At 42.8% G+C, this 18513-nt stretch overlaps 1 protein-coding gene across 2 annotated transcripts in view; it reads left to right on the top strand.

Moving 5' to 3' along the window:
- Positions 1-18513, top strand: part of TBCK (TBC1 domain containing kinase) — a 185875-nt gene that overhangs the window by 153250 nt on the left and 14112 nt on the right. For both annotated transcript variants that reach the window (XM_030564512.1, XM_030564511.1), the window contains 2 exons: positions 778-953; positions 10599-10758. In XM_030564512.1, the coding sequence (XP_030420372.1) occupies positions 778-953; positions 10599-10758 (336 nt within the window). The remainder of the gene's footprint in view (positions 1-777; positions 954-10598; positions 10759-18513) is intronic.

Genomic DNA, 18513 nt, shown 5'->3' with positions numbered 1-18513 from the left:
GTTCTTGTTAACCCTTTCCAGGCAAAGAGATGTGAAGCACTTCTGTTCTATTAACTTTTCTTATCTGTTTATGACACATGTCCTCTACATGTGGCTGTCTACATCAGTTCTTGAATTGGGGAAGTCCTCCTCTGAAGAGATCCAAGGCTTTTAGGGCCCCTTTACCTTGCATAAAGTGGCTGGAGTGAAGGGGAGGATCTTATCGGTAGTGAACACTTCATGAACCAAGAACAGGCTAAAATTTGTTTTCACAAGCTATTCCTCAAACAATTGCAAATGACATGTTCTTAAAAATCTATTTATGGATAATTTTCAAACAGAAAATAGGACTAAGTTTTTCAGATAAATGATCCACAATGAATAATTTGAAAAGTTCTAGATGCAGTGCTATATGGCTTATCTCAAACTTGTCTGTGGTTATAAGAAAGGAATGTTTCTATGCAAAACTTCATTTTTATATTTAGGATGATCATATAAAGCAGAAGTTGCAATGAATGCTGGATAATGCCTAAACAGTTAAGTTAGAAACTAGGTGAGGTTATATCTTTTATTGGAGCAGCTTTTGTTTTGAAAGAGACAAGCTTTTGAGCTTGCACAGAGATTTTCTTCAGGCCTGTGTAAACTCGAAAGCTCATCTCTTTCACCAACAGAAGTTGGATCAATAAAAGATATTAACCTCACCCACTCTGTGTCTCTAACAGCCAGCAACCAACAGCTACAATAACCACAAATAAATAGTTACATCATTTTAAAGATTTTATTTTTCTCTCTTTAAAGTCTAGGGACTCTATCCAGTTGAATGACCTGAAGGCGGAAGTGTCACCACGGATTTCAGCAGAAGATCTGATTGACTTGTGTGAGCTGACAGGACCTAGTCACTTCAAAACGCCAACAAAGAAAACCAAATCTAGCAAGCCAAAACTGCTTGTAGTTGACATCCGTAATAGCGAAGAGTATCCTTCATATTGACCCATTCACCACTGCTCCTGGCTATTTTAATTGCGCATGATAAATAATTTAAATAATGCTAAAATATGCAGCAGACAGTCTTAAGGTAGAGTTGATAGTGGAAACTCATTTTCTGTGGAAAAAAGGGCAAAGAAGTTACCCTATAAGTTAGTCTCTCTTGCTCCTCAGGCTGTGGGCTGGATCCGCGATCCCAATGACATCATTTTGTGCCACTGGATATAGCACAGTAACGTTGAAGTTGCCAGCAGCTCCTGAAGATTCTCCTGACATGATGGAATTTTGGGCTGGTGTAAAGCTGACATAGGTGGTTTTCCGCCAGTAGCTCTCTGCTCCAATCCTTCCCCTCCACTGGTTCAATGGATGTGTCAGGAGAGGGGATGAGCTTTTGGGGGCTAGAGGGGAAGCGGAAGGGGCAGTATATGATGTGTTCTGCCAATCCCCACCTAGAAAAAAAATTCCTAAGGAGAGTATTGTATTGGTGTGAATTAAAGTAGCCCTGTGGCTGCTCTAACTTACTCAGGGAGACTTGTTCAGATACCCAGCTGACTCACGATCAGAGAAGGCATAAAGGCAGCCGACAGCCACCTTTTTCTCAGTGCAGCTGACGATTGTACCCAGTATATTTTTCATTACATCCTTCAAACATGGCTTTTAATTTAACATATACAACTTCAAGGATTTTGTCATTTTGCTTCTTTTTTTTTTTTTCCAATTATGTGATTCTTTCAGCAAGGAGCATATCTCTGTCAGCAGTCTCCATCTAAAAGTGGGATAGATCACAACACATTGATAGGTGAGTCTCTTAATGTCCTAGGCAACATTTTAAAGTATAGTTATTTATTTGTAATTACTTATTTACCACTTTATAAAAACTTCCTTTCATAACAGTAAAGCTGGTGCAGATTATTGCTTTTGAAGGACATGTACCTAATTTTTCTGGGTAATAGGCTGTGATGTCTCACTTAAAGGGTCAGGTCCCAGATTCCTGTTTCTGTTCACCAGCAAACAGATCATAGTAACGTGGGTTGTCACAAAATGTTAGCGCAAATTTGATTGCAGTTTAGATATCCACAGAATTATTACATATTGCAAGCATATATTCGGTACTATGCAAAATGTACCATGCTGTATGCATCTGAGAAAAGAGCTGTTCTAAACTATAGAATACCTATATAAGCTTTCTTTTAAGACAGTATGGTGATCAAGAAGAGTAGGATTGCTCGAAAGTGTTCCATGTTTATTTTTCTTTAAACAAAGTTTCCATTCAGTAACGGATCAATATTAACTATTTAGGGTTCATATGTGACTTGGATGATTTTTACCCTGAGCTGACATAGGTATCAAATGTCTTAATATTTTAAAATGTTACTGTCTTTTTCAGGAGTTTACAGCTTGATAAATCCTCTCTTTTAAGGGGAATGGTAAACTTAGGAAGAGGCAGTGACTAAAATATTTTCCTCATGTTTAATATTTGACACTGTTTACTGCAAAACAGAGCATGGTAGAATTGGGAGACTATTCCACATCATAACTGGAAAGATGCCAGAACTTGAATGCTCAGCATGATCTGCTGTCTAGATAAAATAGAGGATCAAAGCATGGAAGTGTAATTTTTTCCTTGTATTTATTAATTTCATGCATCAGTTGAGTTAGTCACAGGCTCAGGTATCTGAATCATTTGACTCATCATTGTCTGGACTTCAGTGACTTTTTTCCCCTCACAGAATTAAGGTTAATTTTTAAGCTATATTCATAGTAAGGGTCAAAGTAGGAAAGACTTTTAATTTGGTCCTCTTTTCTATCTACCATGTTATTTAGAAGGCCAGCAGAAACTTGAGCTATTATACAAGAAATAGACTCTTTATCATAAAGAATGAAGCTATTATTCTCATAATAAATCCTCATCAGAATTTCACTAAGTAGTTCTCTTGTTAGCAGACTCACCATTCCAAGATCCTGTTCTGTCTTTCTGGTCAGTCTGAGGCATATTAATGGATGGTTTAGTGTGGGAAGCTGCCGGTTACTCATGCTGTACCTATTCTGTGAATAAATAGCAGACATCAGGCTCCAGGGTTGTAAGAAGTGAGGAGTCTCCTTGCTGAAAAGTGAGCTTGTACTGGTAATAAAATAATCCATTGAGTTAGTTGACCTGTTATCTGGGAATGTCCCAATATCTCCCAGAGAATATACACTATACATAAGAATTTGACTGACTGTCAGGTATTCTGAACATGTAGGTGAAATCCTAAGAAGAATGCATCACCTGTGCTATTGTATATTCACTCAGGGATGGGAGGTACTCAGCCTTCAAACATTTTCATCTTAATGCAAAAAGTTTGTATAGTATTGCTATATTTCCTGTTATATATTACTATTACCTATCTTCAGAAAAATGCTTTATTGCTTTGTGAGTGTTATAAGAGAGTATCTCAATATGCACAATTATAAGAGAATCTCTCTATAAGAGAATCATTTTGTAATTTATATTAATATTTTGCTAATATGATGCTTTTTCATGCACAACTTTATTGTTTTACAAGAAAGAAAGAGCAGAATAGCTTTTAATGTGATTTGGTGGGAAACAGAGGACTTTCAACAGGTTTCTAGTTCATGACATTTTTTAAACAGTGTCCAGCATAACTTCATTGTAAGGCTGTCTTTGGATACTAAGGAGTTGCTGTATTGTAATGAAGCACATATTGCGAGTGTAAGATCTAGAAACCCTTTTCTTCCAAGATTATTTTACCAAGAGAAAACTTTGTAATGAAAAGGTAATGTACTCTGAGCATTTTCTATTGCAGTAGAAAGTCAGCAGTTCTGTTGTAGCCTCTTTTCATTAAACATGTTAGCAGAAATACTGGCAGTATTCCATTCCTTTTATGAAGGTCCTAGCTAAGTACTTTATGGTCTTTCAGTCTTCCACAAAATCTCTGCCTTTGTAATCAGCTAAGGACTCGAATGGTTAAGATGGTCACTTAAGATTAGAAAGAATACAAACTACAAAAAAAAAAACCACAGTGTGCATAGTTAGATACTAATGTCATTACTCTAAGTAAATGTATTTTATTCTATTTAAAGGTTAGGTCAGTTGTTGCATTGAGCAGCTTAGAATACTCAATATGGGCAAAGACGTTCTGTCTAAAAGAACGGTCCTATTTTTAAACTTTTATCTTACTTAGTATTATTTACAATGGAGCTGTGAATAAGAACTGTTTGTACAGTTTGTGGTGGGGGCGAGAGTCTTCCTTCCAATTAGACATGAATAAACAACAGTAATTAGTGGTTTGGGGTTCTCGCTCTTATTAATCTTTCAAAAGGTTTTTTTAATGCTTTCCCATCATGCAACAGTGATAGTCATCAAACTGGAACTGTTCACACTAATCACATTTAAGAAAGGCATGCTAGTATTAATCTTAAAAGATTAACTCTTAGCTCCTTCCAATTCAACTTCTTATAATTAAAGCCTGCAGTCTACTAGCCTTCTACAAGTTCAGCCATAAATAGTGACTAATCTCCATACTTGTGACTCATATGCTTTTGAAGCAAATTCTACTTTTACTTTCCTGCTCCCCCAAACTTACTCCTGTACACTAGGAAAAAAAAGATGTCTGCCATGCTCACCTGCACAAATAGTCATTTCTGTTATAATTTTATTCAAACTAGTGGAAGAATGGCCCAGTGTTGTGTGTTTTCTCTTAATTTGTACCCAAAAGATTTCACACACTTTTTCATGTTCATTACTTGTTCATAAAATCTTGCTAGACTATCATACCTTGAGAGCAGGACATTTAGGTCTGGGTGTATAAAAGGAGTTAGTTGTTGTGACTTTGGAGCAGGAGGACTAGATAATGGGTGTCCTACATCCTGGGTGAAAGGTCTAACCACCAGGCTATAAAGTCATTGCTGGGTTGTGCTCTCTGGCTCAAATAATTCTTGGATTATTTATCCAAAGTGGAACAGCTTCAAGAGAAGAGATTGAAAGAGAGAGACACTGGAACACAGCATGATATTGTCCTTCATAATGGAAGACGATGCTGATGACAGTATTACGGCTTCTGAGTACTGTACAGTTGTAGCTAAACAGACGGATGTGCAAGTGGCAGGCCTTTCCACATGAAGTACGTAGCTTGATGCCGAGGAAGGGTTTACAGTCAGTGCCTGCTGAATCTGCCACTGTTCACAACTCGGCCTCTGTGCCTCAAGATCTATATGACAGTTTACCCCGAACTGGGTAATCCCATCGTTGACTACTGTTTGCCAGTGTGGTCTGTCAGTTGCTGATGACTCACAGCTGTTAGTCTCAGTGTTGCACTGTGTCAAATTATGCTTCAGTGTGTCTTTTGAAGCATTTCTTTTGGCCATCTCCTATGTGATTGCTGTACAGCAACTGCTTTGACATTCTGGTGTTGTCCATCCTCAGTACGTGACCAGCCCAGCATAACTGTGTTGTGATAAGCCTGACTTCAATCCCTGTGGAGTGACTACATTCTAGAACTTCATTATTGGTAACTTTATCCTGCCATTTGATGCAGAGTCTGGAATGCAGATGTTGTAAGTGGATCTTATCTAGAAGCTTAATATGATGCCTGTAGAGGTCCAGGTCTCACACCCGTACAATAAGTTGGACAACACAACTGATTTACAGACTTGGTTTAATATCATGTTGCCACCAAACTCTTCCTGAGAGTCAGACCTGGTTTTGTTGATATGATTTGTCAGTTCCTTGTCTATACTAACATAATTCTACAATATACTACCAAGATAGTGAAAGTCTGTAACACCATTTAGCTGTGTGTTTCTGATGGTGATTTTTGATTTCATGTAGAGTTTCCCTGGTGCAGGTTGATACATGGCCTCTCACCTCTGTCTTTTTCAGAATATCAGCCCATATCTTTTTGCAGACTTTGCAGCTCAATTCACAATCAGTTGTGTCTTGTCTAGACCACAGGCATTGAGACACAGCAGCTCATGAACAACTGCCTGAAGACCGTTGTGGAAGATCGCAGCCTGTTCCAGAGAATTGGAAACATATCCTGATACCAGCATTCAGGGCTCTTGTAGCATAATAAGCATTGCTGTATAGAAGATATTAAATAAGAGTGGACCAATTATGCAGCATGCGTAAAACCTTTAGTGACAAGAAATGGGTCAGACAGAACACCATCTACACAGACTTTTCCGAGCATTCCATCATGAAAGAGCCTCAGAATGTTGGTTGTCCAGAAAAATTCACCAAACTTATATAATAATTCCCAAACCCACATCTATTGACGGAGTCAAATGTTTTAGCCAGTTCACTAAAGACAATGTAAAGGTCATGTTGCTGTTCTCTACATTTCTCCTCCATCTCATGGGCTACAAATATCTTGTCTTTCATTCCATCTGTTGGCCTAAAATCACATTGTGTAGCGGAGTGGTCACCCACTCCTGCCCTGAAGGGCTTAAAACAGCCCTGGGAGAAGGTTGTAGCTGAGAGTTGCTAAGCTGGGCTGATTGGGGAAGCGGCCACAGCTGGGCCATGCCCCATTCAGGCCACAGCTGGCCTGTATAAAAGGCCAGTGAACCAGGAGCTGGCACAGACTCCCTCTAGCTTCTGAGAGGGAGGGACCTGGCTGTAGGGACCTGAGCAGAGTACCTGAGTGGGGCAGGGCTGGGGAAAGGCAGAGGAGCTGGGGAGGCTCCAGCCTGGAAAGCCCCAGGCTGCGGCCTAGCAGAAGGCCAGCGGGTACTGGGGGTTGCAGAGGGCAGTCGAGGGAGGCAGCAGGTCTGAACCCCCTTGCCTATGATGAGTGGCTTTTACACTGTAGTCTGCCCAAGGGAGTGGGAGCTTGATGATGACTGGCAGTAGCCCAGACTGAGGCCAGGTTGGTGGGGATTAGAGGGTTGGGGGTTTCCCAGAGAGGGGAGACCCAGAGGGAGAGTGTGGGGGTATTGTCAGGGGGTAGCACCCCAGATAAAAGGGCACCGGGGTCTGGGAGGGACACGGGGCCAGCGGCCGTGGGACATTGGCCTGTAGAGGGCTCTCCGAGGCTGGAAAAGAGCTAATTCCCTGAGAGGACCAGCAGGAGGCGCCACAGGGGTGAGTCCCACACCATCACACATTGCAACTCTGGTAACACATTTAGTTATTTTGTATAGCAGACAATCAGAGTGTTCTAGTCAGAACCTTTCCAGTGATAGAGAGTAATGAGATACCGTGATAGTTGCCATTGTCAGACTTTTCGCCTTTCTTCTGTATATGGTGACAGTTTAGAGTCTTTGAAGTCTTACAGTAAATCTTCATTGCTCCATATATTGAGAGATAGTCCATGTAGTCACCTCAGCAGGATTTTGCCTCCATACTTGAATATTTCTGTAGGAATGCCATCAGATCTTGGAGCTCTAGTTCTTCATGGTACTGATTGCAGTGCTGACTTAATCAAGGGATGGGGCTGCATCCATGTTGTCATTACAAGGTGGCTGATCCATTGCTCTTATCGATGCCTCGTCCGTGATGTTGGACAGTGTGTTCAAAAGATCACTGAAATGCTTGTGCCACCTCTGAAGGATTTCTCCTTTATCAGACATCAATGTTAGGCTATCTGAACTCTTCAAAGTAATGCTGTATTGGACTATGTGCATCTATCGAAGCAGCATAGAAGTCCTTGGGCTTCTGAGGGTCAGCATAGCCCTGGATTTCATCTGCCTTGGCATTCCATCATTGATCTTGCATGTTTCTGAGCTGAAATTGGATATCACGACACAGATTCCTATGTGTTAAAACAGGGATACAAAAATGTGATTATACATCTCGTGTTTTTAGTGAGTAGCTGTTGAATTATTGTGTCATTCTCATCAAACCAATCTCGATGACATTTTGCCCATCAAGGTGACGAGAGCGGCTTGATATATGATATTGCATAATGTTGCCCTCTCACTTTTATGTTAGCGCTAGAATTTCCCATAGCCCAATAGTTAAGGAATTCATTCACCTGAGAGGTAGAAGATCCCGATTGAAATCACTTCTCCCTCTCAGATGAAGTGGGGACTTGAACCAGGTTTCTCCCACATCCCAGATGAGTTGCCTAACCAATGGGCTAAAAGTTTTTATGTGGGAGGTTCTCCTTTTTCTCCTCAGCTGTTTTTCATGAGCTCACCTGAGAGGACTGATCTGGCAGGAATGCTCAGATTGTACCTACCATATCAGGCAACTTAGGTGGCTGAACACCTGTCTTCCCATGGTTTGTGAATCACTCTGGGGCTTAGATGGGTAATAGGTGTCTGGAGACCGAGAGGGAGGAAGCAGTCCGTATGTCCTGCAGAGACAGGAACATCTGTGGCTAGGGAACTTATACTACAAAAACTTAGGTGCCAACTGAGTGTAGGCACGTGCAAGCTTCAGCAGAAGTTCTGTGCATCAAAGTGGTGCCAGAACTGGGGCTTAGGGACCTAGCTCCTTTTTTGCATCCAGACTTTACCTAACAACTTCTAGGAGTTGTTGGCTTTTACATACTAACCCTTTCATAGGTGTCCCATATGATACACAGAATTTCTTGATTTTCATAAGGCTGTAAATAAGAATTTGTCTAGCACCGTTTGTCTGAAAACCTATAAGAACTTTAAAACCTCTGTGAAGTAGGCAAGTAATATCCCAATTTTAAAGATGTGGAAACTGAAGTATACAGAGTAAATGCTTCTCATTGAGTAAGTAGTGGAGCCAAGAATAGAACCCTAGTCATCTGATTTCCCATTCAGTGTATTTAACCCCAGAACAGTCCTACATGTCACTAGAACTTCTTGCAGTGCTTAAGTTTCTGTTGAAACTAAGAGATGCAGATGCTTGTGAAAACTTTAAGAATAAGCAAATAATAAAACAAACTCTTTCAAACTTCAGTTTTGAGTTCAATTTCAGTTTGGAAAATGTTCTTCCATTTTTAGTTAGCTGAGATTTTGTTCATACTTCATATTTTTAGCTATGGTTAAAACCTATTTTAAAAGGAATTAGTAAAAAACGAAATGGAACTCCTGGATTGGTTTTATGAAAAAACCATCTACAGCTCCGTATCAGCGAGAGAGAGAGACAGACAGACAGACACAGACACACACACACACCCATGGCTGTTTAAGAGCTGCATGCTGATAAAACAGACAGAATGATGTGTCCCTGAGCATAAATCTCTGCTTTCTCCTGTGAAACTAAGTACTCATTGACTACTGCAAAATTTGAAATGATTCCATCTGTCACTTTTTAAACAGCAAATAAATCTTCATGCTATTAGTTTTCCTGTGATGTGGCAGCTGTTGTTTTCAATATTCATAAACAATAAATGAGGTTCTTGATATATACTAATCCAATAAGAACAAAGTAGCCTGTGTCATATCAGCCAAGGGGGAGGAGGCGGGAGCTGCTGTCATAAACAGATAGCTAAGGGTTAATGTCTCTTTCACCTATAAAGGGTTAACAAACAGTGACCTGCAAACACCTGACCAGAGGACCAATCAGGAAACAAGATACTTTCAAATCTCGTGGAGGGAAGCCTTTGTTTGTGGGTTTGGGGTTTGGCTTTGTTCTCTCTGGGTCCTGGATGGGGCTAGAGGTGCAACCAGGTTTCTGCCAATCTCCCTGCTACAGTCTCTTATCTATTCAGAATTGTAAGTAAGAAAAGGCGGTCATAGTCTTTTAATTTGTTTTTTTCCATTTGCATATGTGTACTTGCTGGAAGTAGCTTAAACTGTGTTTCTGCTGGAGAAAGTTTCTTTCTATGAGTTGAAAGACCCTGTAACTGTTTACCATCTAAAGTGCAGAGATAAACCTTTTACTTTTTTCTTTCTTTTTTATTAAAAGTTTTGCTTTTAAGACCTGTTGATTTTTCTCTCCTAATTAAGGCTCAAAGAAATTGAGTCTGTATATACCAGGGAACTGGTGGGGAGAAGGGAAGGATAAATTTCCTCTTTGTGTTAGATTCACGCAGCTTGAATCTGTATTGCCTCTGGGTGACAGGGAGAGAAAAACTTGATATCTCTATGTTGTTTTTCAAGGAATTGATTCACGCTATCTCCTAGTGTACCCAGGCAGGAAAGATCTGGGAGGAGGTAAAGAGGTGGGATGGAATGGTTTATTTCCCTTTGTTGTGAGACTCAAGGAATCTGGGTCTTGGGGTCCCGTGGGAAGGTTTTGGGGGGGACCAGAGTGTATCAGGCCCTAAAAATTCCTGATTGGTGGCAGCGCTACAGAATCTAAGCTGGTAATTAAACTTAGGGGACTTTATGCTAGTACCCATATCCTGGACGCTAAGGTCCAGATTTGGGAATTATACTATGACAGCTGCTTGTACATTAGACAGTTTGTTTCATTTACATATATCATTGGTATTAGCAATGAAGAGAAAAAAATACCCCCAAAAGTTCATCATTTACAGGTATGAGTTAAAACTGTACCATCCAAATTTTGTGCTAAAATTGAAAGTCACATTGACTTGAATGGGAATGGTGCGTAAATACATATCTGAGAGCTGGGTTCGCTCCTGGTGGTTTGTTTGTATTGTGGTAGCACTTAGAGACCCCAGCCTCACTGAGCTACTTGCTGTTCAGCAGGTGTGGATGTATCCAGTTTCTTTTTTCATGTTTCCCTTAACTGTGTTGCTCGTCAGCTTTAATCGTGGCCACATTTCAGGCAGCATCAACATTCCATTTGGCTCAGCATTCACTGCGGAAGGAGAGCTCATCCAGTGCCCTGCTACTGCCACACTCCAGAGCTTCAAAGGAAGAGTTGTTGTGATTTTAGGACATGTGGTGAAGAACACAGCTTGTGTAAGTTTATAGCTATAACATATATTAACTCTAAATACACTTATGGAGGATAAATCCATCAGTGGCTACTAACCAAGGTGGGCAGGGATGGTGTCCCTAGCCTCTGTTTGCCAGAGTCTGGGAGTGGGTGGCAGGGAATAGATCACTTGATGATTACCTGTTCTGTTCATTCCCTCTAGGGCACCTGGCATTGGCCACTCTTGGAAGACAGGACACTGAGTTAGATGGACCTTTGGTCTGACCCAGTATGGTCTTTCTTAAATAATGTCCAGGGCCTGAATGTTAAGTTTCAGGCACCAAAAAATAAATATCCCTGTCTGTTACTTAGCAAATTGATGCCAATAGACCTCCGTGCCCACCAGGACCTCCTGCACAGGGTGGCATGGAATATGAACCTGCAGGCGGAGGAGGTGATAGAGGTGGAGGACCCTGTGGTGAATATTTTGTCCACGGAAGCTCCATCAAGGGTAGCCCTACCCCTGATTCGGACCATCCAAACAATCACCAGAACTATCTGGCAGATACCTGCATCCATCCCCCCCATCTGCTAAGGAAGTGGAGTGGAAATACTTTGTCTCCTCGAAGGGGTATGATTATCTGTTCACCCACCCACAGCCCAGTTGACTCATGGTGGTGTCAGTGAACGAAAAAGAACAGCATGACCAGCAGGCCCCAGCGGCGAAATCAAAGGATGCCAAGCACCTTGATTTGTTTGGGGACAAAGTTTATTCCTTGGGGGGACTTCAGCTTAGGATCGCTAATCAGCAGGCGCTCCTGAGTTGTTACAATTTTAACTCCTGGAACTCCATGCTGAAGATTAAGGCATTAGTATCTCCTGAGTCCCGAGAAGAATTTGGGGCTTTGGCAGAAGATGGCAAAACAGTGGCACGGACCTTGTTGCAGGCCTTGCTGGACACTGTGGACTCCGCCACATGTACTTTGTCCTCAGGGATCACAGTGAGGCATATGTCCTGGCTGCAAGCCTCTGTCCTGCCACCAGAACTTCAGCAAACACTGCAGGGACCTCCCCTTTGATGGAGAAGGCCTGTTTTCGAAATAGGCTGATTCAAGGCTATAAAGCCTTAAGGACTCAAGGATGATGATGAAGTCCCTGGGCATGCATACACCAGCCACCCAGCAGAAACCCTTCAGACCCCAGCAGCTGCAACAACGCTCCTATCCTCCTCAGCTGAGGCAGGATTTCTATAGGAGGTGGGGGCATAATAACAGGAGGAAGCCCTCCAACTCCCAGTCTGGGCAAGGCCAGGGCCCATCCAAGTCTTTGTCGGGCTCAAAACAGGCCTTTTGAAAGGACGCCCGAGGACAGTGTATTGGACTTCGTTCAGGATCCTACCCCACCTTTCTTGAATCGTTTATCCTGTTTCCACTATGATTGGTCTCACATAATCACGGACCGCTGGGTCCTCCGCATGGTGGAATTGGGATACTCTCTCCAATTTTCTTCCTCCCTGTCCCTCTTCAGGGACCCTTCTCGTGAGCAACTCCTTATTCAGGAGGTTCAGATGCTCCTCCACATGGGGGCGATCAAAGAGGTTCCGAGGGAGCTAAGGGGCAGGGGGGTTTACTCCTGATACTTCCTAAACCCCAAGGCAAAGGGCGGGCTTCAGCCCATTCTGGACCTGTGCAGACTCAACAAGTTCATGGTAAAGTTAAAGTTCTGCATGGTCTCCTTGGGTACCATTATACCTTACCTGGATCCTGGAGACTGGTACGCCATCCTCGACATGAAGGACGCGTATTTCCACATAGCGATTCATCTGGCGCACAGATGCTTCCTCTGCTTTGTGGTCAACTGCGAACACTATCAGATCATGGCCCTTCCCTTTGGTCTCTCCACGGCCCCCTGAGTGTTCACCAAATGTATGTCGGTCGTGGTGGCCATCCTTTGTCGAGGGCGGGTGCAGGTATACCCTTACCTCAATGATTGGCTTATCTGGGGACGCCCCAGAGAACAGGTGCAGTCCCACCTCCACTTTGTCACGGACGCGTTTAGTCAGTTATGCTTCCTTCTCAATGTGGCAAAGTCAACACTAGAACCGACCCAGAGAATGGAATTCATTGGGGCGGTTCTGGACTCCGTTCTGCTACAAGCCCTCCTGCTGGATGCTCATTTCAAGGCTATTATGGGCCTTGTTCGGAGCCTTCAGAGCTTCCCAACCTCATTGGCAATGAGTCTTCTCAGCCATGTGGCTTTCTGCACATTCGTGACCAGGCACACCAGACTTGGACTCCACCCGTTACAAGCCTGGCTAGCATCAGTGCATCGCCCAGGTTAAGACAGCCTGAACTTGATGGTCACCGTCCTGGAGTAGGTCCTGGCTTCCCTCTACTGGTGGCTAAATCCCTGGATGGTATGTGAAGGAGTCTCTTTTCACAGCCCACAGCCCTCCTTGTCCCTGGTCATGGATGCGTCAGCCCCGGGATAGGTTGCCACTTCAGAAACATTCAGACGCAGAGCCTATGGCCCCTGTCCATGCTCTCCCTTCATATCAACGTCCGGGAGTTGATGGCAGTGCGCCTTGCCTGTCAAGCCTTCCAGGAGTGGCTGCAGGGTCATTGTGTGGTGGTCCTCACAGACAACACCATTGCCATGTTCTACATCAACAAACAAGGGTGGACCCGTTCCTCTCTGCTCTGTCAGGAGGCCATTTGACTGTGGGAATTCTGCATAGCCCACTCCATTCACCTGGTGGCGTCCTTTCTACCCGGGGTCCAGAACATGCTGGCGAACCACCTGAGCAGCTCCTTCCACTCCCATGAGTGGTCGCTTCGACAAGATGTCATCCACCCCATCTTCCGAAGGTGGGGGTTTCCCCAGGTCAACCGGTTTGCCTTCCGCAGCAATTGGAAATGCCCGGCTTTCTGCTCCCTCCAAGGCCGCTCTCTGGGCTCTCTCTCAGATGCCTTCCTGCTCCTGTGAATGGGTTGACTATTTTACACCTTTTCCCCATTCCCCCTTGTGTACAGAGTCCTGAGGAAAGTGCGCAGGGACTATCATGTAGCTCTGGCGTGGCTCAGACAGCATCGGTACACCATGCTATTGGAGCTCTCTGTGGACACGCCAGTCCCATTGCCTCTTCTTCCAGACCTGATTACTTGGGATCACGGTCGCCTCTGCCATCCCGACCTATGATCTCTCCACCTCACAGCATGGATGCTGTGTGGCTAAACCCTTCAGAACTTCTCTGTTCGGAATCTGTACAGCAAGTACTGATGGGCAGCAGGAAGCTCTCCACTCGGGGCACATATACGGCTAAGTGGAAGTGGTTTTCATGCTGGTGCACTTAGCACACTCACGCCCCCTCTCCAGGCATCTGTGCTTCTCATTTTGGAATATCTCCTGGACCTAAAACAGCAGGGCCTGGCGACATCCTCTGTCAGAGTTCACCGTGTGGCCATCTTGGCTTTTCACTCGGATGTGAATGACCGCTCTGTCTTCACCAGTCCCATGGTTGGTAGGTTCCTCAAGGGCCTGGACCAGTCCCCACATGGGACCTTCACCTGGTCCTCTCCAGACTCATGGGGATCCCGTTCAAGCTGCTGGCCACCTGCTCCCTCGTCTACCTCTCCTTGTCGCTATCATGTCGGCACAGCGTGTCTCTGAGCTCAGAGCCCTTACCTCGGAACCATCCTACATGATCTTACATAAAGATAATGTGCAGCTTCGGCTCACCTGGCCTTTCTTCCCAAGGTGGTATCAGCCTTCATATCAGCCGGGACATTTTTCTCCCGTTTTTTAATCCAAAACCGCACGCCAGTTGCCAGGAACAGCAGCTGCACTCCCTCCATGTCCATAGGGCCCTTGCCTTCTAAACTGAGCGTATGAAGCCGTTCAGATAGATGACCCAGCTCTTTGTTGTGGTGGTGCTACGGATGAAAGGCCTCCCGGTCTCCTCTCAGTGTATCTCTTCATGGATCACATCGTGCATCTGCGCTTGCTATGATCTGGCTGGTGTACTGACCCTGCCCCTCCCTGCTCATTTCACAAGTGCCCAGGCTTCGTTGGTGGCTTTTCTGGCCCAGGTGCCGATCCAGGAATCTGCAGAGCTGCAATGTGGTCCTCAGTATACACTTTTGCTTCGCACTATGTCATCGTCTGGCACGCCAGAGATGATGCGGGGTTTGGTAGAGCTGTCCTACAATCCACGGTGCTTCACTCAAACCCCACTGCCTTGGTAAGGCTTGGGAGTCACCTAATTGGAATCGATAGGAGCAAACACTCTAAGAAGAAAAAACGGTTACTCACCTTTGTAACTGCTGGTCTTCGAGATGTGTTGCTCTTATCCATTCCAAACCTGCCCCCCTTCCTCTCTGTCAGAGTAGCCAGCAAGAAAGAGGTGCTGGGTCGGCTGGGGTATATATTGAGCACCATGAAGGCACCACTCCAGGGGGCTCCACAGCCGACCCACCAGGTGGTGCTAGGATAAAAATTCTTTGACAGCTGTGCATGCAGTGTGCACACACCTAATTGGAACGGATATGAGCAACACATCTCGAAGAACATCAGTTACAAAGGTGAGTAACTGTTTGTTTTTAAGCTTGTGGAGGCCGTGATCAGACTTGCCTCTTTATTTCTGTGGCTGGATATTAATGACTTTACAAGCCAGTGAGAAGTGGAAGTGCTTCTCTGGACATTTTTCTTCTGAAGGGAAATTAAATTGGAAACTTTCCTTTTGTTAGTCTATGGCAAATTATCTTACCTCTCAAAATTCCTTTCTGGGAAACAGTATAACTTAGTTTCATCAAAATCTCTAAGTCCCTGCCCTCAGAAAGGATGTGAGTTAAAGCCCTGATAGGGAAGATTAGAATGCTGTGAACTACCAGTGACTCTTCATGTGGCTAATAGCAACAGAATGCATCAGTTTTTTGGCTTTGTTTGAAGCACTTCACTATATCCCTAAGGAGGAGGAATATAAATAGAAATGTCCGTGTTGGTCACTTACAAAATAAATTCAGTGATAAATATCTATTCGCTTGGATGGTACCAAACAGAGGTAGTATGTGGGCTGACTATGCAGCAGATCTAGAATAGTCTCAGATCAGTAAGTGTCTTGGCATGTGCAGTTATGTGCATTAGAATGGAGTAAGTCTATGATAAATATTTCAATGTGAAAATTAATTTAAATAATTACAATAGCTCACTAAATGGCTGAATACATAAATCCTTCCACAGAGGAACAAGTGCAAAATGCATAAAATGTTAAATGCCAAGTGGAGATGATTTAATGGACCTTTTAAGTATTTGATGGTGGGTTATGCAGCAGCTTTGAACAATTACATTTTAAACCACTAAACATCATCATCTGTCTTAATAAGAGCTTTACCATTCAACGACTTCCTGGGAAAAGGGGACAGGGAAGAAAAAATGCCCTGTAGTATCAATGATGAGTCTCATTATTGAAGACATCCCACACATTTCTAAATCAGTTGTCTTGAAGGATCATTTTTGGAAACACTTTATTTGAAATATAAAGGCAACATGGGTACTAATTAAAAAACAGATCAAAGAAAAAAACTGAGCAAACTACCAGTGGGAGTTGTCTTAAGTAAAGACTGTGTAAAGACTTAAGGATTTTGCCTCTCCATCAGTCATCTGTGTGAAGGATCCTGTACTTCCTTTTTTGCGTGATGTGATGCCACTTTGTATGCTACCCAGAGTCACCTTGGCCTTCTTGCTGCCATATCAGATTTCAAACTCGTGTTTTTATTTATTGTCCACTCTGCCCTAGGCAGGGCTTGAAAAATTTACCCCACCCCTACTAGATTGAGAACTAAACCCACTAACCAGCATGAAAGGTATCTGTGCTACCCCCTCCCCAAAGCCATGCTCTCTGCAATCTAAGGAAACACAGTGTTTGTGGTTATCTATAACATTATCAATAATCTATTTCATATATTTTGAAAAATGTAACTTTGTTCATATTGGTTTTGTTTTATGATTCTTGATAACATTACTGCTTCCCACAGAGTTCTTAATAGCAACAGAGAAACTGATCAAAGAAAAGGATTTTCATAAAAAACTTGCACCGATCAATATTTTTTCCCCACAAACCAATTGAGTACTGGAACCTCACTTGTAGAGACTCATTAAAAAGATCCCTATTAGCTCTTTATGGCTGGTACATGTATCAGATTGCCTCTGCTCAGAAGGTTCATAAATCCATATCATGTGTTTCTGCGTCTCTCTATAAAAACATGGCAATACCAACTTCATTCTATACAAATGTTTGAAGATGTATTTCACCAAGTTGAAATTGTGGGCATGAGACTGGACTTGTCCAGAATAGTAGCTATTTGTTGTTTAACTAGCTTATTGTTCCATGTTCAAGTCACTAATATGAAAACAGCAAATCAAAGTATAAAACCAAACAAAATATGAATGAAAAGTTGTAATAAGCTCTTAATTTTTAAGTGTCCAGTGGCAAACTATTCCAAGTAAAAATGAATCAGCCACTAATTGTTTAATCCTTTGATGTGAGCACCTACAGTTTTTGTTAGTGCCTAATTCAAAAAGGGCTCTAAAATGATCAGATAGTTTAGATGTATTGGTTAAATATATACGGGACAGAAGGAATGGATATGAAAAAATGCTGCTGAACAATGTGTCTGAATAACTGTGATTAGAAAGTGGAAGATCTCATTTTAATTTTGCATTAATATCTTGCTTTATTATAAGTACAATGCATCCAAAGTTGACTGTCTCTGAATAGATTTATAGAAAATTCTTCCTTTTCTACTTGCTTCCTTTGTTCTTGGTGTAGCTTACCCATGATGAAACACTTAGACTGGCTTCAGAAAGTACTTTTCTTTCCGTATAGACAAAACCATTGCTTTCAGCAGGAAAAGCAGGAACACAGCAATAGTAAAGAAACTAGTTCTGTTTTGGCTTTATTTAAACACTTCCGTAGGCCAGGATTAAGCCATGCTAAATCCTACTTGTCAATAACCCCTTAATTTAACTCGCCCTAAAGATTAAACGAATAGGTTGGCTGACATATGAGAGCCTGACTGAATGCGCTATTAGCATGGAGAGAAATTGAGGTTGAAGCTGAGCGTAGTTAATGCAGTGCACTGGGTTCTGGCCCCCTGGAATGTTGGTTGCCTTGAGGATGGCTGTAATTTTATGTGAGTTTTGCAGCGTCTAGGTGAATACCAAGCCTTCCTTACTGCCCAAATAATGGTCTATATCTGGGAACAGCAGGAAACCACTAGGAAAAAAGGGTGATGGGAGAGAGTTAAACAGTCTGAATTGAGTGTGAGCAAACAACCTTTAAATGGCTGAAATGACAATGCCTTACACTCTCATGCTAATTAATGCCCCAAACATCCCCGCCCTACATTTGTACATGGGAAGTGGACTCTTAAATTCCAGCATGGATACTGGATAACCAAAGTGGACCATATAATGGTTAAGCTGATATTTGGATATGCACAACAGCAGCTCTTGCTTAATTTGTGGCTGATGGAATTTCAGTGCATATTTAAATCATTGATCCAAGTTTGAAAGTCAGTGAGCTAAAGATGGATGAATGGTGTAAATCACAGAAATGTGGCGAGGGGCTAGTTCTATGGGAAGGACGGCACGATTTATCCAAAAATATCAATTCTGATGCATTACCTGTTGAGGGAGGTGTGTGTTATTTTTAAGGAAGTGCTGCTTTTATCTGTGTTACTGCCAGGATGACTGAAGTTAGAAGAGATCAAGTGACTTGACCAATGTCAGATAGTGAATTA

This window comes from Gopherus evgoodei, chromosome 5, assembly GCF_007399415.2.
Source record: "Gopherus evgoodei ecotype Sinaloan lineage chromosome 5, rGopEvg1_v1.p, whole genome shotgun sequence".
Lineage (NCBI taxonomy): Eukaryota > Metazoa > Chordata > Testudines > Testudinidae > Gopherus > Gopherus evgoodei.
Note: the sequence above shows the minus strand (reverse complement) of the source record. Positions and strands in the feature narration are given on the sequence as shown.